The sequence below is a fragment of the Panthera onca genome, chromosome B3 (assembly GCF_046562875.1).
Source record: "Panthera onca isolate mPanOnc1 chromosome B3, mPanOnc1 haplotype 2, whole genome shotgun sequence".
NCBI lineage: Eukaryota > Metazoa > Chordata > Mammalia > Carnivora > Felidae > Panthera > Panthera onca.
Window position 1 is genome coordinate 121075334 of NC_138344.1, and position 24570 is coordinate 121099903.

At 52.2% G+C, this 24570-nt stretch overlaps 1 protein-coding gene and 1 long non-coding RNA gene across 2 annotated transcripts in view; both read right to left on the reverse strand.

Moving 5' to 3' along the window:
• The window catches only part of LOC132670126 (uncharacterized), a 277363-nt gene that overhangs the window by 239353 nt on the left and 13440 nt on the right, over positions 1-24570 (reverse strand). The gene's annotated exons all lie outside the window — the stretch shown is intronic.
• On the reverse strand, positions 368-4808 carry IRF2BPL (interferon regulatory factor 2 binding protein like). The gene has a single exon (XM_060628638.3). It carries the CDS (start codon positions 3601-3603, stop codon positions 1231-1233), a length of 2373 nt encoding a protein of 790 aa, XP_060484621.1. The 5' UTR covers positions 3604-4808; the 3' UTR covers positions 368-1230.

The following is a 24570-nucleotide window of genomic DNA, read 5'->3' on the forward strand; positions in this document are numbered from 1 at the left end:
TCTTAGCTTTTTTGTTTTGCTTTTTCCCACTTGAACTCAAGTCACAGCTGCACTGGAGAGTTCCTGACAATGCCATTTGCAGCTGGGGCGTGCATGGGGAAAATAGAGATGCAGAAGAGTAAACAGAAATTGCTTAGTCAGCAACCATCCCGCCCCCAGAGGTGAATGTAAATAGCCTGGTACGGGGGGGGGGGGGGGGGGGGGGGGAGGGGCAGTCAGCCAGCACAAGGCCTTCTACAGATGCCAACCTCTCAGGGCTTGCAAAGGCACCAGCATTTGTGTCCTCTGCTGGTAGGGAGGGTGTCCCCTGTGTTGGAACTATGTGGCCTTAGCTCTAGAAAAACACACTTGCTGACTCAGGGCAGAATTAATATCAATTGAATTTATTACAAGTTACTAAGCTCCAAGGCACATTACAGTGTTCTGTTAACTACAGAAATGTATAAAGGACAAACAGAGCAGACTCCCCATGTCTAGCATTTCGCTCTACTGTTCAAAAGCATCCGTGCATCAATAAAACAAAAACAAAACAACACGTGAAGATCCAACACATCCAGGTCAGTAGAAACAAACCAAAACATTTTCCCTCACAAACTTGCAACAAAAAACACCCCATCCCCCCCAACACCTCCCCCTTACCATTTTGCAAACAAAACAGAGTAACAAAACAAAACGGAACAAAACCAACAAAATAAAGTGAAGACTTCAACACTTGGGGCTGTTTAGAAAGAAGCTTTCACCATTTTATAGCTTTTTTTTTTTTTTTTTTTTTTTTTTTTTTTTTTTTTAGGCAGCAACACTGGCCTTGGCAAAACAAAACAAAAAGTCATTTTCTTTTGTGTTTTTTTTTTCCTTTCAGAGAGTGCATAACATTTACAAAAATACACACCAGCAGCAGTCGTTGCTAAGGGCTATTAATTCGGTACCTAGGCAAACACTCTGCCACCAAATAAATGCTAACGAAATGATGCAAATGACCCAACCAATATTATACTGCTTAACACAAACCAGCTTATCCTTCAAATGAAGAAGTTACATACCTTTTGTTTCAAAATATAGAAACATACGACGAAAATAATGTCTATACATAAGACTAACTTTTTGCAGTTTGTTATATTCACAATTCTACATCTTGGGGGTGAGGGAAGGAAGGGGGGAGGGGGGTGGGGGAGGGGCCCTCTGGATCGGAGAGGAGCCGGTCAGGGGCAAAGGAGGTGGCTGTCTTGTGGTTCAAGGGTCTCTCTCCTTTTTCACTTTAACATCTCCAGCTAAGATCGTCGCGATTTCGCCCTGCATGAAGGCCCAAGGTACATTCGACCCAACCAGGGGGCATTTCTCTCCGCTGGGGCAGTACACCTCGCCGGTGGCCCCCTGGGCCTTGATACTCTCTCTAGAGCAAGGGAAACAGAATTTGTGGCTGGGGACGGATGGGCACTGAACGAAATGCGTGTCCTCCAAACGTTCGTGGCAAATGGTACAGCAGAGGGGCCCGCTGTTGGCCATAGGGGAATCCGGAATGTTTTGGGGGTGCACTTGGTCCATGCCCGGGTGGGTGCTAGGAGGCGGGGGCGCCACCTGTAAATTCAGGTCCCCGTTCCGTGATGCCAAGCGGCGCTGCCCGGGCACCGAGGCCGGTGACACCGGGCTGCTGCTGTTGCGCCGCGCGGACGCAGTGGTGGAGTGCACGGAGCTGCCGTCCTTGGGCGAGTGCGCAGTGCCCAGAGTGTCTGCCACCGACATGAGGGCGGCCATGGGGGAAGGGCCGTTCTGGGGGGCTGACTCGGGCGGGGTGGTCCGGTTGGAATGGGGTCCCAGGGGCGGAGGCGGTGGGGGCGGCCCTCCGGCGGCATGCCCGGGCGCCGCAAAGCCCCCGGCCGTCATGGTGAGCTTTAGTGCCTCGCTCTGGTTCGCCATCCACTGCTGCCTCTGCTGCTCCTCGCCCAGCTTCAGGGCGCCCTCGGCGGAATCCGGGGGCTCAGGGGACGCCTTCCTCTTGCGAAGACTGGCAGCTGTGCCCCGACCCGAAGGGGCAGCAGGCGGCAGGGCCCCGGTGCCCGGGGGCGCGCTGGGGGCGCGGCTTAGACTCACCAGCGCCGTGGGCAGCATGGGGCAGCTGGCGTCCAGGTAGGGCTGGGGCAGCATGTCGGCGCCGGGCACGCCCTCCTTGAAGAAGCGCACGGCCTCAGGCAGCAGGTCTCCAAGTAGGCGCCAGTCCCCGGAGCCGTGCTTTTTTTCGTACTCCAGATACTTGAAGCCGGAGGAGAGACCCCGGCCGAAGTCCTTCATACAGTCCTGGTACATCTGCTTGGCCACACCAGATGCGCTGGAGTACACGTTGCCTGAGCCCGTGGGGTACTCGATGAACAGCTTCAACTCGTAGTCCATGCCCGGCTTGGAGACAGCATCGAAGGCAAAGACGCGGCCCAGCAGAGAGTGGTCCTTCTTGAAACGCACCTCGTAGGGCGTACAGCCAGCCAGCGTGAGCAGCGTGTCGCGGACCATCTTAGGCTTGTTGGCCCACTCCTCCGCGCGGTTGCGCAGGCTCTCGCTCAGCTCAGCCAGGGCCTCGGCGTTCCGCTGCTTCTCCTTCAGCTCGCGCTCCTGGTCTGTACTCGATACCGAGCCGGGCCTTTTGCCGCCAGCACCTACACCCACCTCGGCCACTGACGACGAGGTGGAAGACGACGCTGAGGACGACGCGGCTGATACGCCTGGGGCGCCCCCCAGACAAGCGGGGCCCCCGGGCGCCCCTGGGGGCGCGGGCGTCGGGGGCCCACGGCTGCCCAGGCCGTGCGGCGGCGGTGGGGGCAGCACGGCGGCACTGGCCGGGCCATTAAGCAGCGTCTGCGGCAGCAGGTTGGGGGGCACCGTGAGCTGGGGGCCTCCACCGCCCCCCGGGTTGGGCAGCCCCGTCACTAGCCCACCGTGCGTCCCGCGCCGAGACGCCACCGACGCCGCGGCTGAAGAGGAGTTGGGGCTCTGGCGGTTCAGCTCTGGGGGTCCCTCCTCCGGTGTTGGCTTGGGGAAACCATTTGGGCCCCCCAGGCCGTTGGGCAGCCGCGCGGCGTGGCTGCTGCTTCCCAGGCTCACCGGCGGTGGAGGATACTCGAAGCGGCTGCGCTGCTCCACCGCGGCGGCGGCGGCAGCGGCAGCGGCGGCGGCAGCGCTCAGGCCATAGCGCTCCAGGCCGGACGGGGCCGCCAGCACCGCAGGCTTGCTGGAACCATCGACGTGGTTGAGCTGTTGTTGCTGTTGCTGCTGCTGCTGCTGCTGTTGCTGCTGCTGTTGCTGCTGCTGCTGTTGCTGTGCGGCGGCAGCTGCCGCCGCTGCCGCCGCCGCCGCCTCTTTAGCCGACAGGGCCACCGTCTTGACCCCGACGGGCGGCGGCGGCCCGGGGGAGCGGCCGTCCTGAAAGCAGCCGTGCGCCCGCTTCAGCTGGCGCGCGGTCTCGATCACGAACTCGATGCGATCGGCGCCCTCGTAGTTGACGCAACCGCGGCATACGGGTTCCGAGAAGTCCCAGATCATGGCCCAGGGCATGCGGGGCAGGTCGCACAGGTAGCAAGATTGTCTCCGGGACGAGGACACCTGCGCCGCCGACATGATGCCCGCCCTGGGGAAGGTAGGCCCCCGCCCAGGCTGTCTCCGCGGCGCCTTCTCCTCCGGGAGGACTGGCCGGCTGGGGAGGGAGTCCGGCTGCGGGGGAGGAAGGGGGGGCGAGAAAGTTCTGCCCCAGGGGTTGGAGGGAGCGCGAGTCTCCACCGCCGGCGCAGCGCCTCTCCGCGGGGGCTCCACCGCCGGGGCGGCGGACGAGTTCAGCCCGCTCCTCGCCCCCACCTCCTACTGCGGCTGTCTCGTCGGGAGGGGAGCTCAGGCGCCTTCTTCCTGGTGCCGCGCACCCGGGCTGGAAGCGTCGGGCCCGAGGGGAGGGGGCGAGGGTGCCGAGTGCTGGCCGCCGTTGGCTCTTGGCCCCCTCCCCGGAGTGGCTGGTGCTTGGAAGCTCGAAAGGGGCTGTCTCTTCCTCTCCCCTAGGGGCCCCGCTACGAGCTGCGTCCTCTCCCCGCCAGGCTCCCCGGGGCGAAGGCTAGAGGGTTCAGTGCCACCCGGTGCCCGGGTCCAATCTTGCTGAAGTCGCTGCTTCCCCGGAGGGTCGGGGGAGGGAGGGGGTGGCAGCCGAGAGGTGCTTCTCCCCTCCGCAGCGTCGGCCGTTCCGCTGGCGGCGGCTGGGTTTGCACGGCCGAAGGGAGCCGCCGCGGCCACTGCTTCCAGAACGCACGAGAGCAGAGGAGAGGAGCGCACGCAAGCAGGCTCCCGCCGCCCCCAGGCCTGGCCGGCGCCCGGGCCGCCGCGGCTGGCGGCGCTCACGTTGGCTGCAGGGCGCTCGCGCGGCGCCTCGGCCCGGGTCGCATCCCTTCCCGCTCGCACTCGCCCGGAATGTGGGGTTGTGATTGTTACTCTACGTTCCGGAGGCGCGTCTCGGCGCTCCCGCTCGCGCTGCGGCTCGCGCTGTCCCCGGCTTGGCCGCGCGGGATGCCGCCCGGGCGGAGCGCTGACGTCACCACCATGCTCTGCACCAGTTCTCCCCCCCCCCCCCTTACACTTCCTCTGTCTGTGGAGCCCACTTGTTGCTCGGGGAAGGCGCATGCGCGGCAGGACGCCCAGATTCCTCCCAGTCGGCCCCGCCTCCGCGCCTCCGCCTTCCCCTCCCCCCTCACCGTGTGTGTACAACAGCTGAGGCCGGGCGAGCTAATGCTGGAAGTCCAGGGCTGGGGGTGGAAATTAAACAGACGATGACCTTTCCTCTCCCCGCCCGGCTTTCCCAAGTAAAAACGCATTAAAAAACCACAAGCGTCATTTCCGATCCCGCTCCCTACCCCACCCCGGGCAGTGAATTTAAATGTCCAGTTTCAAGATTTTCGTTGCGAATTTCGTTTAGGGTACTACCCATTTCATCTGTAATCAAACCTCTCCCACCCCCGCCGGTATGGATGTTACATTCATTGCTACCATTGATGCCAAAGCACCTGCAAAATTAGCTGTTTTCCATTGGTCCAGAAACTGCCTTTTCGATTTCTTTTTGTGCTCTCGTTTAGGAGCCCGAGTTTCAACGACAGAGCTAAATGAATTCAGGGTGAGCTACTCCTCCCCCCCAGTCGCACTCTAAAAATTTTGGCTTAATGTCTAAAGACGCTACGAGCGAGCACCCAGAGCACCCGGAGGCCTTTAAGGAAAACAAGCTACTGGCTGCTCACAGCTGCAGTTGGGGGCAGGGAGGGGGAAGGTGCTGCAGAGGCCAAACAGGTGAGTGCTTTTTCCTGGTTTGATAAAAGAAGGTGGAGCAGCATTTAATAATATTGCTATCTCTTTGTAAAGCACGGTGGCAGTTTCAGGATTCTTTCTCACATGTTGTGATTTCATTCCGTAGTGCTCAGAAAGCTGAGCAAGGCCGTGATGTCTTTTCCGTTAGGGGATCACTGCTCATCATTATGGCTTATTGCAAAACAGATAAGGTTGGTCGTAGCTCTAGTTAGGACAGTTCCACTGATTCTCCTAAGTACTGGGTCTGCTCCTCCCACCCTCATCCCACCCTCATGAAAATTGAGATTATCATGAGCTAGGCTGGAGGAGAGGAAGCAATACAAGGGGCTTTCAGGTTCTGGAGTTTGTTGAACCTGGTTGGAATTTCCTCTGTATCATTTACTAGCTTTGTGACCTTGAGCTAGTTACTTTCTTTCACATCACCTGTGTTCCCTCTGTAAAATGGGATCATAGCCCCCACCTTACTAGAATTGTTTGGGATTTTGTTTTGTTTTTTGTCATAATAGGAGGTAACTCACTGAGATTGCTGTGAGCCAGACACTGCCAGGTGGTTTTCCTGCGTCATCATTAAACTCTCAATACTGTCTCCCAGGTAGATTCTATCATTAGCTGTTTTGCAGGCTCAGAAAGTAAAGAGGTTAAATGACTTGCCCAAGGTCACACGGCCATTAGAGATGGAGGTGGGATCTGCATCCAGTAATTCTGGTTTGAGAGGTAGTTGTGACAAGCTTAGGTTCTCAAAGGTGATTTGCAGTGTTCACAATTTCCATCGGCCCTTCTTTGTTACATACAATCTCATGTAAAGCGCTATGCAAAATACACCTTCATAACCAACCCCCATCCTTCCTTTTCCAAACAGGTTGTGCCAGTGAGTTCTCACACATAAAGAAGTTTTGGATCTGCCACTGCCACAGACTGAAACAAACACACCATACGCTGTGTAGAGCACAGTGTCAGGCTTCACAGGAAGTAAGTGTTGGTTATTAGTAGTATTGATATTAATGGTGGTACTATTGCTACTTAACATGTGAAAGTACTTTGTAAATTGCATAAAATGTGAGGGTCATTATGCACATCACTACTGTTACTACTAATTGTAATAAAGTTGAGTGTAAGAAACAAGATGTATTTATTTTTATTTTGACACTTGACCTTCAGAGACTGTTCTGCCACCCAGCACTCCTCAGCACATGGTTCTCCCGCTCATTCTGGGGTCAGAGGTGCAAAGGAAGGGGAATTTTAAGGATGGGGAGAAAAGGGGAAGGAAGAGCCCTAGGGAACCCCTCTTTCATCTCAGAGCAGCCGGATTTCTGTTATTGCAAAAAGAAAAAAAAAGAAAAAAAGGGAGCTCGCTGTGCACCCCCCAACAATAATAAACTTTCCCAGGCTGACTGGCTCCCAGCAGTGATTCCTCTGTAAAGAGCTGCTCCAGGGCATTGCCTCACCCTTCCAAACTTCAGCCCTCCCCACACCACAGCTATCCTGGAGTGAGTCAAAACATAGGGCTGGGAAATGGAGTGACATCCCCACCAGCCCAGGGCTCCAGGCTCATTAGCTTTGGCTAGGCTGCTTCACCCATTTCTTTACATTAATATTTATCCAGCCCATCCCTTTATTAAACCAAAAATACTGAGGAACAGCAACCTAGCCCCAATCCTCCAGCCAGGCTGCTAGAGAAAGCAAGTTGGAGTCTATGTCACAGTGTTATGTTTGGTATGCGTGCACATATGTCTCCATCTCCCTGTCTGTCTCTGTCTTCGCTGTTACTAAAGGAGAGATATATATACACATACATGCCGGGTGTCTTCAGACACACTGAGTTAGAAATAAACATGCATTTAAACAAACTTCCATTACAGTCTCATAATCCTTTAATTTAAAAAGCATAGTTCTCTTGACACCCTTCCACCCTCAAAGAATCACCGTCATTTATGGTGGTCAGTTTTGTCCTAACTGCTTGTCTGAGATGGCCCTATTTGGGGTTGTGTCCAGGATTGTGAGAAGCAAGAACATCAATGTTTTGGAGATAGATTCTCCCTGGAAGGCGAAGCCCATGTGACAGTGCTGTGTCCACGGTGTGGGTGGGAAGGATGGGGTTGGTCTGGGGCTCGACCTAAGACAGCAGGTGGAGAGACTGGAGGTGGGTTCTGGGAGACCAGCAAAGCCAGGTTCAACCAGGCTCAAGGAGGAAACGCCTGCAGTCCTCCCTGAATTTACTTCCTATGGTTGTCCCTCCTCCAGCGTGCCATCTGAGCTGACACCCTCAGAGAACTGTCCCCCTCTAAACTGGTCAACTCTCCACTTGGCCTTTCCAGAGACCACCGCCCAACCTTAAGGGTGAGAAGGTCGCAGCGTGTCCACACATTTCTAAGTTCCCTGCAGTCTCCCTTCTGTCCCCGAGCCGTTTCGAGCCCTTTGTGGCAGAGATGGGTCGGGCTGGGGACTCTTCGGCCTGGCATCCCTGCCGCCAACTGGCTCAGCCTTCGAAGAGGCCCGGGCTGAACCTCGCGTCACCCCGCTGCACAGCCGTACGCAGCCAAGCGCTCTGGCAGGAGAAAGGCCTTTTTTGGTAACGCTGTGCCTGGCGGTAAGCTGGACCCGGTGAAAACAAACGTCTGGGTTGGGCCTTGCTCCGGCCTGTCCAAGGGACCCCTTCCCCACGAGCCAGGAACCTCGGGGCTCTGGGGGAGGGAGAACCAGTCAGCGGAGTAATTTACACATTTTCTCAGGTTCTGTGGCGGAAGTATTTGCCTTTTCCTAAAGTATTAATTCTGGTATTTAAAAAAAGTATTAACTTAGGCCAGGGCGTAGGGTTACGCAAGAGCCACTCGAGCGTGAAAGCCCAGGAACAACGTGATTCGCTGAGAATCCCTGGGGAGGGGAGCCAGCGCCACCCGCCAGGACCTGCCCAGCCTGCGGCGCGCGGGCAGCCGGGCGCTCTGGGCAAAGCTGGGTGGAAGAAAAGGAGGACGACGTAGTGGTTGGTGCTGGCACAGCGGCCTCAGCGAGCGATCAGATCTCTGACTGCTTTCTTCCTGAAGGGGCGGGGAGCAGGGAAGGAAAGAAAGAAAGGCCGAGGGAGTCGCGTCTGGTTCCTGCCTCCTCCCCGTTTCCTCTTCGCCAGCGTGCCAGGGCACCGGGGAGCCCAGCGCTGCCCTCAGCAAAAGCTGCTGTGTGTTTTTAGGTCCAAAAATAAAGGAACCCTGGAATGAGCCTCCTAAGGACCAGGCCTAGAGGGAAAAAATGGGAAGCGGCAGACAAGGGTTCTATTCACTGGCCCAGTTGGGTTAAAACAAATACCCACATCCCAAGAAGGGGAGTAACCGAGAAGGAGACCTTGGAGGACTAGAGTCAGAGGAGAGCTTGGCAGGGGAGCAACTAAGGCCACAGGTGCGCAGAACCCCGGACCCTCCATCCTACCGGCTTCCGCATGGGCCTCAGCAGGGAGCAGGGGTGCCAGTGGGTTCCCACCAGTCCGCACCAGTGCTGGGGATTTCCACTGCCTAGCTTCGGAGACGGAGACCGGTCGCCGCCGCCGCCCGCTTTCCTGCTGGGGGCCGCCAGAAGGCGGGGCCTCAGAGCGGGAAGCCCTCCCTGAGGCCTCCCGGTCCCACCGTCAAGTCGGTCAAGTCTGGTACAGACGGGCCATCATCATCACTGCTGTCACTGGTTGGGGTGGATGGCTATGATCTGCAAATATTTTGACTTGCCTGAGCTGGGCAGTCAACCCCTAACTCAGGAGAAGGAGGAAAGGAGGGTGCTTACATTGTACATATTTACATTATGTTGTTCGACTTGGACTTGGCTGACCCTAACTAAGTAGCTATCTGACCTTGAGCAAATCACTTGAACTTGGTTTCTTAAGTCTGTAAAATGGGAATAATTTCACTGCCTCCTTTGCCTGACTCATTGGTCTGCATGGAAGATACAAGATTATAATGCACTTAATAAAATGTAAGAGATTATGAACAATATAATGACGGCCATTTGTCTAGGGCCCTGCAGTGCATTCCCAGACATTATCTCACCGATCCCCCACCAGCCCTGTGAGGTAGGTGTTACTTTCATCACTCTCCTGTATAGGTGAGGAAAGCAGGTCCAGAGCTAGTTCAGAATTACTGGAAACCAGGTTCTCTGGCTTTAAACCCAGCATTCCTTATTCTCCCCCAGAGTTGCTAGCTTTTTGGGAGGGAGTGGGGGGAAGTCCCCGGATGCCTCTAAGAAATTCAGAAACTGCAAGAAAGTGAAATGCATCTCCCCACAAGAGTTTGCAGGTTAAGAATGTCACTACTGTCCCAATAGATGCAGAATTATGCACAAATTAGCACGAGTTATTTTTGAGGTACAATCAGTCACCAGTCAGTCAGCTTTGAGCAAAATGGTGTAACTCTGCTTCCCTGGCATCCCCTGAGACTTTTTTCTCTCTCTGGGTTTTCTATACCCAGCCTTAGGAGGGAGGGTTTGGAGGAAAATCTGAAGCTCTCAAACACACCGAAGTATTAGGAAACTTACTAAATTACCCTCACCGAGGATAGCTGCATTTTATTTATTTATTTATTTATTTATTTATTTATTTATTTATTTGAGACAGAGAGACAGAGCATGAACAGGGGAGGGGCAGAGAGAGACAGAGAGGGAGACACAGAATTCAAAGCAGGCTCCAGGCTCCGAGCTGTCAGCACAGAGCACGAAGCAGGGCACCACCTCACAAACCGCGAATCATGACCTGAGCTGAAGTTGGGCGCTTAACTGACTGAGCCACCCAAGCGCCCCCGAGGATAGCCACATTTTATTTTTTTTTTAAATTTTTTTTTTTCAACGTTTTTTATTTATTTTTGGGACAGAGAGAGACAGAGCATGAATGGGGGAGGGGCAGAGAGAGAGGGAGACACAGAATCGGAAACAGGCTCCAGGCTCCGAGCCATCAGCCCAGAGCCTGACGCGGGGCTCGAACTCACGGACTGTGAGATCGTGACCTGGCTGAAGTCGGACGCTTAACCGACTGCGCCACCCAGGCGCCCCGAGGATAGCCACATTTTAAATGCTCACCCCTGAGGAGGACCCCAGGCTGAATGATGAAGGGGAAGGAGGAAAGCCGAAAGCGTACATTTTATGGTGGAAGGAACCTCTTTCCAGACCCACAAGCGATATCACATAGGAAACAACCCTTTGTTCTCACAGACCCACAGTCCATATCACATAAGAAACAACCCTTTGTTCTCACCTAATTCAGGTAACACTGACTACACACCCACCCAAACTGTGCAGGCCTGTATTTGGGCTGGAGGCCACTTGGTAAGTACGGCTGCTGTCCTCAGAACACTTCTCGCCCAGGGGAGGTCTATACCCCTGACAACCAAACCTGGCCTAGGCATCATTGGAGATAGGAGGTGAGGGAACAAGGGGTATCCCCAACCCTGATCCATCTAGAGGACCACCACGCTTTAATTTGAATTTCCCTCTCTGGCCAGACCTAGAGGATCCAAGCCTGATATGTCCCTAGTGGGTGTGAAACTATTCTCATCACTTACTTTTGCTTCAAAGCTGAAACTGGGCCACCAGATGGCCTGGTGGGTTTCCATTCCCCAGCTCCTTGACGTGTGCCCTTCCATTTGCCATTCATTCCGTTATTCAACTATTTTTTTTTTAGAGAGCACTTTCTCTCTCGGTCCTGAGGATCTAATGATGAACCAAGTCAGATTGGCTCTGGCCCCAAATCCAAAAACCTCCATTTCCTCCTAGATGTCCTAGTTTCCTGGTGTCAGAGCATAAAAGTCATCAGAGACAGTGCTTGTTCAACACTCCCACCAGCCACATGACTGACTTAGAGCAATCTATTTATTCTCTCTGGGCCTCAGTTTCCTCACCCATTGAGTGTGAGCATTGATATTGAAATTTGTTCTCCCTACTTCAGGGGCTTACTGTGAAATCGTCTGTGTGTGTGTGTGTGTGTGTGTGTGTGTGTGTGTGTACACATACATATAGCCCTAGGGGCACTACAGTTGGCTCAATCTGTTAAGCATCCTTCCGACTCTCAGTTTTGGCTCAGGTCATGATCTCACAGATCACAAGTTTGAGTCCCTAGTGGGGCTCTGAGATGCCACTGCAGAGCCTGCTTGGGATTCTCTCTCTCCCTCTCTCTCTTTCTGCTTCTCCCCATGGGTGCACTTTTTCTCAAAATACATAAATAAACTTTAAGAATATATATTAAAAAACTGCATAGAGCTATAGAAAGGTGAGCCATCGTCTTAAAACGCTTTTCCAGCTCTAAGCCCTTCTCAGTGAAATAGCTGGAAATTGAGGCCTAATGCTAAGGCCTGGCCACGCTCTTCATCCTGTTCCTGGAAGATTTCCTTCCGGGGTGGCCAGCCTGGCATCTCTGTTCTTCTGGGCTGGCAGACAAATCAACAGTCACTGCCCCTCGACCTAAGAGCTAAAGTAAGAGGACAGGAGCTCAGCCTGTCTTCTCTCCTCTTTCCTACAGGGACACGGGATTTCCCATCCCCAATCCCTGGTGGTGCTGAAGCTTGGAGCAGTTGGATTTATTTGGGGTTTTTACTTTTTTGTTTTGGTCAATTTGGAAAGAAAAGAGGCAATGACCTCTTCTTTAAAAAACAAAACTAGGCAGGAAGTGTGCTGGGCCTGAGTGGCAGGGACTAAGGGTGTAATTACAGGGTTTTGTTCAGCATTTTCATGTAATTAAATCCAAAGGAAAGCGAGCCTGGCCCAGGCTTCTTGGATGCAGAGTAGACAAGAGGGGTGTGTGTGTGTGTGTGTGTGTGTGTCTGTATGGGTGCCTGTGCGTGTGCGTTGGGTGGGGAGGAGAAGCAGGAGGTGAGAAGTGAATTTGCTTTTCAAGCTGAGAAGAAGCGGGTTTCTTGCCTTTATTAATATTTTTACATTTCTTTTCCAAAAGGTACCCAATTATTCACCTTTTATTCAGTGCCACTGTACTCTCCTTAGTGACATTTCCCAGCCATGCACAGCCTTCTCGGCACTGACTTCTCTTCAAGGTAGACTCTCCCCCTCCCCACTTTTTCATATTGCCGCTTTCTGCCTGGATGCCCACACAATAAACCCACTGCAAAATCCACAGCCAGCTCTCTTGCCTACAGTTTCAATACCAGCAGCGTCCGATGCAGCAAAATCATCCCTCCTTTTGTTTTGAACATCTTCTGTCTTTCCCTGTTCCGCTTTGCAATACTTCCTACCACCACGGGCCCCACCCAGGCTTCCCAGCCGCTGCCTCGGTTTCCCCCGGCAAGCCTTCTGTGTGCACACTGGCCCGTGGTCTGCAACGCCCAGAGTGCCCTCCCTTTGCCCCCTGCTCTCTGAGGCCTCGGTGTCCCTCCGACATTTCCTGAACGTTGTGAACTGGCAGCAAGAATGGGTTCACTGTCTGCTCACATTCTTAGGGGCAGGAAACCTGACCCACCCCAAAACCACGCGCTCCAAAGGAAGGACACTTGCATTTCCCAGGCGGGTGGTGAGAGTTAACTAGGCTGGCCTCCGCCTCCCCTCCTTTCCTCCACGCACCCCCCCAGCCACCACACCCGGAGATTACCCCCCTCAATTTACGCCCCCTTCACCTACTCTTCCCAGGAACAGATTGTTTATCAGAACGGGCAGCCAAGAAACCTACTCCTGTTTCTGGCCTCTGCCAGAGATTAATCACACTTGGGAAAGGCACAAAACTTGACTGTGTTGGGGCAGGGAGGGGGGTAGTTAAAGAAAAGACCAATAATTTTGACGTTTGACAAGCTGATCAAATTGGTGCTACCTTTCCCCTCCTTCGTTTTAGTAAATCAGTGCAGAGGCCTGAATTCCATTTCATTCCCACTCCCTCCACCCCCACCCTATATTCCCCTCCTGCTCTAAGTCTTGGTGTTTGATGCTTTAATAGTACTGACTGGCTTTTAATTCTGATTAACATTCTCAGCTGGTGTGTGTGTGTGTGTGTGTGTGTGTGTGTGTGTGTGTGTGTGTGTTTGTGTGTGTGTTGGGGGCTGGAAAGACACATTCACAAACCTGACCGCCTGACAAATCCCCCCTTTTCATCCTTCTCTTTGAAATGACATCAAGATGGACTGAAGTGGGGGGGGGGGTGATGAGGAGAGGAGGCATGGAAAAAAGAGAGGGAGGGGGAAGCAATTTATGTGCTTTTCTAAGGCAGCTAGTAAAATTCCTAAGGGAGAACAAATGCCAAAATTGACTGTCTTGGTGTATTTTAGACCCAATCGTTGGGGTGAATCATGTCAGGGCTTTGCACTGGACCTGGAAGCCTGGGACAGGCACACAAAACATCCTGTGGCCTGGCGGTGCCCCTCTGAAGGAGGTAAGAGATAGGTATTTGCTCTTGCCAGATTCCTTTCCATCAGGATTTTTTTTTCTCTAATTCATTGCAAGATGGATTAAAATAAAAACTGGGGCTGATAAAAACCAAGGATAGAAAACGCCCCATAAAACATGGCCCCCAAAGGGAAGGTGCAAAACCCATTTGATCCAAGATATAGATATCTCCACCCTGGATCTTTCTTTTTTTTTCCCTTTGCTTTACAACTCTGCAGACATCAGGTTAGCAAAAGGTAATAAATAGTCCTTGCACAGCAGGGTCTGGACTAGTGAAAACAGTTTACTGAAATTAATGGGCCTCGCTTGAACCAAAACCTCCACTTTGGAATTAATGCCAGACATAGTTTTCCTGAACTCTATCCAACCGCCTAAGCGGCAGACAATTTTCGTTCTATTTGTACTGGAAAATAAAGCCTAGGCCCTTGATCTCAGTGTAGATTATAATTTTTTGAAAAAATTCAGCACACTGAACACTATGCCAATTTCCCGTTTCTGCTAGTAGAAGTCCTTGTGCTGTGCTTGACGGTCAGAAGTTATCTGGTAAACTTTCCATTGAAAACCATCTCTGAACTCCCCCCCCCACCGGTGGCCTCAGAGCTTTCACCATGACACCCGAGAGATTCAAGGAAAGCTCCAGAAACTGGCTCAGTTCTCAATAACAACCCTCTTCCCCAGGGCTCTTGGAAAGGCTGGATCTGAACAGCGCGGCCTGCATGACCTCCATTTTCCACCCTCAATGAAGCTCCAAAGCACCCAACGGAAACCTACCCCCACTACACCCCCGGGGCTCAGGGTGTCTCGAGCCCTGAAGCTGCTTTTACTTTTACTTTCATTAATGTATTTTTAAGGGTGAGAGGCGCGCGTGTGCACACACACACACACACACACACACACACCCCACAGGCTCACACCCAGCGGTTATGGCAGGTACAGCGGAGAAAGGGTGCCCCGGCTGTCAGTGTCGGATCCCAACCTGCCTCATTCCCCGCACCCCCCTTATTAATAAAAAAGACCGGCCGTGGGCAGCCTGCGTTCTGGTTTTCATTGTACAGCCTGCACTGGTGACACAGGACATGTGGAAAATTTTGAGAGCACTGCAGTGAATGGCGTGGAGGGGGAGTGTGAGCAGGGGGAGGGGAGGACGAGAGGAGGGGAGGGGAGAGGAGGGAGGGGAGCGAGTTACTTTTTAGCTTCCGCTAAGTACTTGGCAGCTCGCCAGGCCCGGAGGATTCTGGGAAGCGAAAGCCTCCCCAGTATAAACTGCCAGCTTTAAGCAGCCCTGACAGTTCTGCTCCTTCCAAACTTGGCAGCCGTTCAAAGTGCTCTTTCATTTGAAATGCTGGAAGCCTGCCATGTGCAATGCAGATTTGCTGGGCCTGTGCGCAGAAGGAACTGATAAATGCCGTTGCAGTTGCCATGGGGACAGGAGGCTATCAGAATGGCCTTGTGATCCGCAGCCTCTCAGCGCGGCAGGCTCTCGCTCTGCCTCCTGCCCCTCCTCCCTCTAGTCAGTGAGATGGTGAAATAAATGTTCTGGAAAAAGGTTAACCCTGCCTGCTCTGGTTCCAAAGCCGAGAGAAGGTTAACCTCGAAGCACTTCCCGGGCTTTAAGTGCCGGGCCAGGACCGCAGGCCTAAGAACCCGTCCTTGGGCGGGTCACCACACCCCCCGCCCCCACCCCCCTACAGCACAATCACGCACACCCCCAGCCCGGCTTCCTGCTCCCTGGGGGCTTTCACAAAGCTGTGTTTTTAATAGAGCTTTTCAGCAAGCTCGAGTGTAAGTCTTTGAGTCATCAAAACCCGGATGTAAACACAGCAGCCCTACATTCTGCACGGTTCGCGTGTATTTTATCTTTTTAATAATATTTTGCTGGCAACTTAAAACGGCAAGGATGCCAGACGTTTAGCCAGCCGCTTACATCATGCAGCATCCATCTTAGGGAGAGTGGCTGCCTGCCCTTTCCTGTTCTCTGTGTCCCTACCTTGAGACGGCAGGAAATCTGGGTCTTTCTGAAGCCATTTTATTGCAGTATAAGCGCAACCCTTAGAACCCTGGGTTTAAGAATGAGCATGACATCACCTTGGGCAACAACAACAGAGACTATGTCCCTGTCAGGGACAAGATACTGGGTGATCTGAGGTGAAACAGGTCTGTCATTGACACTTTGAGCGAGGGCGCACCAGCCTGCGCGGTCCTCCCCCGTCCCTCCCCCCCCCCCCCCATTTTGCACAAGCTGCTGTTTGAAACACAGTCTGATTCAATGTACAGAAACAAAATAGCACATTCAGATTTGGTACATGTTCAGGTCTATAATGCCAACTCCCCGGGTGGCCTGTTTAATGGGGAAAAAATGAAATACTCCATTCCAGCCAAGGCCTAGGAAGGCCAAAGAGGTTTAGTGATTTATTTACATTGAACAGTATTCCTTCTCAACCCAACTTGCTATTTCCTGAAGGTTTCCTGAACCTAAACCTTCGTTAACATCCCAGGAAGAGAACATATTTTTCCTGTGGCTTTCAATATTTTCTGCTAAATATATTTCAGCGCACTGTTTATCTACGGTTTCAGCTTTCAGACCTTTATGTACTTTTGACACCTTGAGGCTGTCCCACTGAAAAATGGTGTATGTTTATTAAAGAGGACTTTATGTGCTGGGCGTTAAAGCAAGGGGAATTTCTGTTTCGGTCTGCCTGTATAATGAGGGCTTCAGGATGAGATCCAAGTCAGAGGCGTGTTTGGTTTATGAAGCCCTCTTGACAAAGCAGGCTCCACATAGCTCGCACAAACCCCTGACCACCACAGAATGTTGAGCCAAACGAGGTATTTCTTCATAAGCGCACTGCTGACATGGAGGCCGGGGCCGGGGAAAGACGAAAAATCCAAGTTCCTGGCGCTTAGCTGCAGTTTCTTTTAACCCACCTCTCTCTCTGGGTGTCTGCTTATGATTGTCACAGCAGTTCTGGCCAGGGCAACGCACTCTGTCTCCCTGGAATTTCCTGACTTCAAAGTAGCCCTTTCCAAAGAAATAAATTAATCAATAAAAGCCATCCGCTTCACCTTGACGGCAGGCGCAGAGCTGGAAGGAGTAGTGTTAAACACGATTTTTAGGAGCAGTTGGCCCTTGAGACATCTCGAGGTGGGTTTTGGCTTGGAATTAAACAGGAGGTGGAGGCACACAGATCAGGTGATTCAGAAAGCCCCTCTTTCTCTACATTCTCCCCACTCGCCCCCAGCTACCACCTTCCCCAGACAACCCAGGCAGCTGGGTTTTTGGCTCCAGCAGCTGCTAAGCTGTGGCAAGCCAAAAGCACATTTCGTGGCGGTGATTCCTTCCCCAAGTTGACGGACATGTTTCTGTACTGAGCGCAAGAGATGTTTCCTGACTGTGCGCATGAATCAGAGGCTGCATTTTTCATCCAGCGCTTCTGGGTGACAGTTTTAAGCTGGAAGAACAAAGCAGATCATGATGAGTCCCTATCATCAGGGTCCAGTAATAAAGGATCCATCCAAAAAGCTAGCCACACATAGTTCGGATGTATGATTTTTCTGTTTTAAACATGCCAGGAGCAGCCCGTTGCCCCGGGAGGTGAGGCCCGCGTCCACATTTCAGACACGGCCCTTCCTCTTTCTCTCCGCGTCCTTGCAGTGTTTGCTTATGTGTTGGCTTCAGAGGTTCTTCCTTTTTTCAGCCTTCCTCTCCCAAATGGGAAGATTTGCAAAAGCCATTTTGTGGCCCTTGAGTGACTTCCCAGATGGAGGCAAGCTCCGAGGTCCCAAACAGCCTGGACACTGCCCGTGTTCCTCCCCTGTTGCAGCCGGGTGACGACAGAGGGGAATCAGTGGCGTGGCCCCTCTGTACCAGGGCCTGAAGAGCCAGCTTCCCAGAAGTCCATGGATTAGGAAGGTCTGTCGGCTGCTTCAGGACCTGCCAGGGAACAACTCCCTTTTGTTTTGCTGTCTAGCATGTGACCAGAATGCTGCCAGCTAATTTTAACCCCACCAAAGTACTGCTGGAAAAAGCCCCAAAAAAACAAACAAACAAAAAAAACAAACTGTCTTGCATCTGGAGAGAAAAATGCTGTGGGCTGGATAAAAGCTTTTTCAGCCTGTGTTCCTTCCTGTTTCAGTTTCCAAACTTGCATTATCGGTAACCTGAAAAATGATGAGTTTCACCAAATTCCTGGATATTGCACAAGAGGACAATGAGTCTATTTCGGGTGCTGTGATTGTGTCTGGCACAGACCCTGGAAGCCATTGTTTTCGAGAAGGAGAACGCTTTGGGGTTTCCTGGTGCTTTCCTTCTAGGGTCTCAAAGCCCCAAATGGTACGGTGGGGGGGGGGGGGAGGGGTGCTCTCCATGGCAACTCTGCAGGCTGCTCTCTAAAAGGACCTGGATGAGAAGTGGGTGGTTAGGTCAGGGGGCGGGGGTGATGGTGGCAGTGGTGGCCCTGGAGGTGTTAAAAAGGTGGATCACAGGGAGTGTTTGAAGTGGGACAGCGGGAGCAGGAAGAAGGGAGAGGGCACTTTCACAATAGCTGGGTGGCCCCCTGGGACACAGGCCACCAGCTCTCCAGCTAAATTTCCATATCGGCTTTCAGCACCAGGAATTAATGGAGGACTTCGTGGGGTTCCTCACCCCAGATGCTGGATTCTCAAAGCATTCCCATGGTGGTTAATTGTTGCTGTCTGGCTGGGTGGCCGGTGATGCTAGCGAATAAGTACAGAATCTCAGCCGCCAGGGAATGAAGCGGTTTGGATAAGGCAGCGTGTAGCTAGGCAGCTACTGCCGACCGCTCTAAAACCAGGTAGTGAGATGGGATCATTAACCCAAGGGTCTCCAGTGCAGTCCCAGGAGATAATACGATGGCGATGAGGCTGAGGGGAAAGGCCCCAGTGAATGCTGCAGCGCGCTCTTGGCAATCGGGAGGCCTTGGTGGCAGTTGTTCTGACAGCTGCTGAGGGCTTCAGCTGCCTAAAAAGCCATTTGCTCGGGCCTGCCCTGTCTGGCCAACTTCTATGTATTTAAAGGATCCTCTTTGGTCTCTGAGCCCCCTCCCCCTCCTTCCCACCTGAATCGTCAGGCACAGACACCATCTCTGGGAGGGCAGGGAGCCTCCTGGACTTTCAGTCCATCGTCTGCCTCCAAACTGCTGCCGTAACCTGCCCGCAGCAGTGGAGATTGGTTGGCGAATTCCTAAATTAAGGTTCTGTTTACTCTGCTGTTCCAAAGGCTTGTTTTGAGCAAGATGTTGTGCTTTAATTAAAAAGACGAGAGCTCATGAGTAAGTGAAAATATTTTTGAATCTTCACAAATATGTCTGAATTTGGTTGCTGGTGTTTCACAGTGACGGGGGCTGGGGGGTGGGGGGGGTGGGGCGCGGTCAGGCTGGTCAGCACTTTTGTCTGTAAGATCACTAAAAACTTTTTCGGGAGCTCACGGCCACCTCTTCGGCACAGTAGAATTTTATGAAGGGAACCCGAAGTCAAAACCGTGTTCCTGGTGCTTCTCTCCTTGCAGCTTTCGCCAGCATTCAGGTGTTATTAGGACACATTCTTCGTTTACCTTCCAGCCAGAGGATTCCTAAATGTTTCATAATAGCTTCACAGCTGGAATGCAGCTGCTGCTGGGTGGAGCAAACAGAACTCCTTATGGGTCAGCAGGGTGAGGGAGGGCAGGGAATCTTGGAAGGTTGGGAAAGTCCTTCTTTCTGAAGCCAGAGCTCAGGAATGAGTGGGGCCTCTGGTGTGAAAGCTTTCCAGATGGGGGAAGGAAGGGTGAGTTTTTGCCCTCTGGGTAGATTCCAAAAAATCGCTTTGGGGAGGCCAACTATTTTGAAACTGCCTTTAAAGCAAACGGCACAAATGTTTAAATTGACCTGGAAAACCCTTCTTTTTTCCTTTCCCTACAATCCAAGTCTGTTCCCTTGAACATTAATCAGTGGGAGCGTTTGCCCAAGTTTCTCTCCTCCCCCACCTCTATTATCATCATCATCATCATCATCATCATCATCATCATCTTTGGTTTGGAAATTTTTTGGAAGCTTTCCCAGGCTGGAGCTATAGCATGTTTCCAGGAAAATGTATAAGGAGTGTCTTGTGTTTTGAGTTCCTCTGGAGGGGACTGGACATGTTTTTTAGAGAGACTCAACTGGGGGCAGCCAGGTCTTGTGCAAGAGTCCAGCCAGGCAAAGGGGCAGACGATGCCGGAAAGATCTGTGCTCATGCAAAAGTGCTGAGACAAAGGTGTGGTTTAGCCGGCCTGCCTCTTCTCGATTTCTTTCAGCCTCTTATTATCGCAGTTGCCTGTGTCAGTCTGTGCTCGGAAGCACCCCATCTCCAGGAGATATGCTGAGAACTGCAGGGGGCTGGGCTTTGAACTTCATTCTCAAGTTAGCAGCACTTGTGATTTCTGCCTAAAGAAGGAACGCTGGAGATTTAGATGGAGAAGTGCCTGGAGTCAATACTCACCCAGCAGGCAGAAGCTCCACCCAAGCGTGGAATGTAATAAGCAAAGGTGTCCTGGGGCTGAGGCTGCCAAGGTGGTGCCAACCTCCAGCCCGTGCCAGTGGAGCTCCACTTGGGTCCAGAGACACACACACAGCTGCATGCATGCATGTATCACAGGCATCTGTACACAAAACCGGAAAGTACATACAATGGGAACTAGAAGGACCCCTCACTGACGGGTGTGGTTCTCAAAAGCAAAAGCAGCCAGGGTATCCTGGAGATACATCTCATTCAGTCTGGTTCATGGGAAAAGGAGGCAGAAGTAGCTTCATGGAAGCTACCCCAGCTATTCTTCCAGTGGGAAGGCCGCTTCCTCCCGGGTCCATCCCCTGGGGCCATGAGGACCCAGGGACTCGGGAGAGAAGGAATAAGCAGAGGCCAGCAGTGCTGGAAATGGGAGAGCATAGCTCCTGGTTCTCCTCGCCCCGCGAGCCTAAGACTATTTATTTACCAGCAATGCCGATCTGGTTCCTGCAGGAAAATCTCTTTCCTTTCCACCCAGGGGGCACACTGATTCCAGAAGGCATCTCCCCCACAGCAGGTTGGGAAGGTGCTTAACAGCCCAGGCTTTGGAATATTAATAGCAGTGATGATAGACACAACTAATATTCATCGGGTACCTCTTCTGTGTCTGGCATCGTGCTAAGTGTTTTAATGCATTCTCTCTCCTAACCCACACCTAATGAAGTGGGTTCGGTTATTATCCTCATTGCGTAGGTGAAGAAACAGAAGCTCAGAGAGGTTAAGTAATTTGTCCCAGGACACACAGCTAGTCAGTGGTAGCCACAGTGGGAACTTAGGGTTGCCTCACTCTAGAGTCTTTATCAGACCTGGGTTCGAATCCTGCTCTGCTACGTGTGATCGTGTGATCTGTGCCAACCACCAGGCTTCCTCATCAGTTTTCATAAGGTAATCACATCAAATATTGGCAACTTCATATAACTTAGCTTAAACCTTCCTTACAAGGTTTAAGTAAGAGTTAAATAAGATAGTGCATATGGAGGACTTAGCAGAGTACCCAGAACGTAGTAAGTACTCAATAGATGCTAGCTTTTCATAATAATCTCAGAGTCAGTGTGTTTGTTCAGTATGGATACATCAATCAAGTTATCCATAGTCTTTGTGGGTCTTCTCAAACCCGTGCAAGGTTCTGCACGTCCCTGTACAGGCACATTGGCTTCAATTACAGTGGGACATGGTGCTAATGCCCAGAGGCATCATTCCTTGTCAGTGACTTCTCTTAACTCGTTCTGGAATCCACGTATCTGTAGCTGAGCCACGGACATTGTCCACTCACGTTCACTGGGGCTCATTAGGGGGTTCCAAATCTCCAAAATCATTCAAATTTGATCACTTTACTTTCCCACTTAAAAATCTTCCAGCTGCCGAACAGAATTAAGGCATACTTCCCACCTTGGAAGGCAAGACTCCTGGGAAAGTGCTTACAACCCCCTTTCTGCCTCTTCCTGCCCCTCAATTACTTTCTGACCCCATTAAATCCCTCTTTGTTCCTCAAACGTAACACGAACTTTCAAGCCCATGCCTTTTTCTCTGCCTAGAAGAAATGTGTTTCCCCTCTTCTTCTTTAAGCAAACTTCTAGACATCTTTCAAAACAGCAGGTAAAGTTTTTACCTTTCCTGTGATACTGGTCTCCAGCGTGTCCTGGCTCTGTACTCACATGGCAATCTGCATATATCACAAAGAGTTGTACTTATCTCTTCATACAACTCCCTCACTGGGGAGTCTCTAAAGGTCAAGGCGAGGGCTTACCAGTCTGTCCCGAAAGCCAAAGTCTCTTTCTAGAGACCTTAGAGGCCCTAGAGGTCTTAGATAGATGCTGGTCCAAATGAACATACCTGAACGTAAATTCTTATGACATAATTGTATTGGCAGTAAAATAGTGTGCGAGGGTATGTGGATATTATTTATACCCTTTGTTCCAGCAGAGATGGATATGGATATACCCATCTTTCTTACTCATAAGCACACATAGACTAGTGCTTGGTACATCCGGTAGTAGAAAGAGCCAGGGCTTTGGAGTCAAACAATTCTGGACTTACGTCCTAACTTGGCCTCTTGGTGTGACCTTAAGTCATTGTTTCATCTCTCTTAGCCTCACTTTTTCCATCTGTAAGGTGGAGATAACAGTAATTATCCATGTGGCAGACATCCAATGGCAGACATCACTCTTGCTTTTTTCCTTTATGGTCTGTTTTTTTGTTTTTTTTTTTTTCAGGAGTCCACCTCCTCCTGAAGCTGCCTGGGGTGGGAGGGGGAAATCCTAATTAGTCTAAACTAATCTTGGTATGCCATTCCCCTCGCCAGTGATTAATTTTCTGACGAATCTATAACCCAATTCTGGTCAATGAGATGTGAATGTGAGGAAGGATCTTTTGTGTGTGTGTGTGTGTGTGTGTGTGTGTGTGTGTGTGTGTAGGGTTGTTTTAGGAAATACTCCCTTGCTCTTAAAGCATGAGAGGAAGTGAATTGTGCTTTTACAGCCAGATGTCATGTCTGGAATGGTGGCTGGGACGTTAGCAGCCATCTTGTTATGATGGAGATACCTACTCGGAGAACCAAGCCCACACGGTAAAGATGACAGAATGGAAACATGGCAAGAACCGGGGTCCTGGCGGCTGGAGCCGTCTGCCCCTGGACTATTTCCTGAGCTCATCAGTTCCTTCATCATTCGGTGAGGATCCCGGGCTCAATCCGATATCACCGAATTCACCGTTACTTGCAGCCAAAAGCATTGGCTTCGTGGGGTTGTTCTGATGACCGAATAAAACAACGTTTGCAGAGTACCTGAAGTTTATAAAGTGCCCCACACATAGTACGTTCTTAAAAAAGGTTAAAGACTCTCCAGCTGAGACACGCTGAGGTGAGCGCTTGCTTGAATGACTGTGATGGCGGCCCCAAGAACTTGGCAGATGGTATAAAGTGGAGAGCAGTTCTGAGGTGGGCGGGTGCTGGAGGAACATGGCAATGACGATGAAATTCAAACAGTATGTTAGGAAGTGTCCTGATGGCGCTTCTTGGGGCTGTCACTGTGGTTCCCCTTTGTGCTTCTCAGGCCTTTTCTTACCCCGGTCGGAGTTAAACCATGCACGACACAGGCTTTTCTAGTTGTGGGTGGCCACACTTGTACGATCGGGGTGGTCCCTGTTACCCTGGGGCATGGAAGCGCTGCTACAGGATGGAGGCTAGAGTGTAATTTGTAGCTCCAGGAGGAGCCAAGATCTGGAAGCAGCACTAACATACCCACACAACGGAAAGCACAGACTGCATCTGACAAAAGCACACAAAATCCGGCCCCCTCCCCGCGTGCCCGGAGAAGCCTTGCAGACTTCTGCAGCTTCAGGAAGGCCTGCCTTCGGGGGCCCAGACGACAGCGGCCCCCCTGGCTTTTGGCCTGCTGACCAGGCCACAGGATTCTGTTCCGTGCCAGCCCCATGGCCCTTTCGAACCTCATTCCGGGAGAGCTCAGCCACACCAATGGCTGCCAGACTCGTGTCCGCCCAGCCGCGTGGGCGGCCCTGGCAGCAGGGGATGGGCAGGGTTTGTGCAAGGATGCCGTGGCCCCTGCGGGAGGGCTGTGGAAGAGGTGGTGGCCCACTTAAGGGGCAAGCCAGGAGGGAACCCGGAGGAGGAAGAGAGCAGAAACCGCAGGCTCAGGGCAGCCTCGGCCCCTTTTCAAAGACCACCTTCACCTTGGAAGCCTGTTCCAGGCCCCCTTTCCTTCCAGCTGCCTTCTGGCCATTTACTTCCTGCTCGCGTGCCCCTTCCCTGCCCAGCCAGGCTTAGCAGCCCTCTGCTTCCCAGCACTGCCATTCAATTCCATCCGCCACATGTTTATTGTGAATGTTCTGTGTAGGATGCCGTATTCCTGCTAGCAATGGGAGGGGTGAGTGAAATACAAAAATTAACAGGATTAGAAAGGACCTCAAAATGGCTTTCAAACTGTCTTCACCACCTCAGAATCTTCCCCTCTGAAAGAAAAAGGGAAAAGCTGCCGCAGCTGAATCCAAGCGGGGGCAGGATTCCCTCTGGCCAAGGCAGACCCTACGGACAGAGTCTGAAAAGCACTGGTGTAGACCACAGGGCCACGGAGGCCCCGACCTCCCTGAGACACGCTGCAGGTCAGTGGCCCAGCCAGGTTCTAATGCAGGTGTCTGAGCCCCTGGCCCAGTGCCCTGTCCAGTGTACTGCTCTACCCGTTGGCACCTGTCTCAAACATCAGCTGGGGAGATGAGACAAGTCAACCTAGATTGGAAGGCATGTGCTTCAAAGAGAGCAAAGCGGTTCTAACACAGGGAGAGAGAGCCTGCGGGAAAGAGGGGCGGGAGGCTGGGCCTAGAAGAGGGCGTGCAGCAGTTGACGTGGAATAT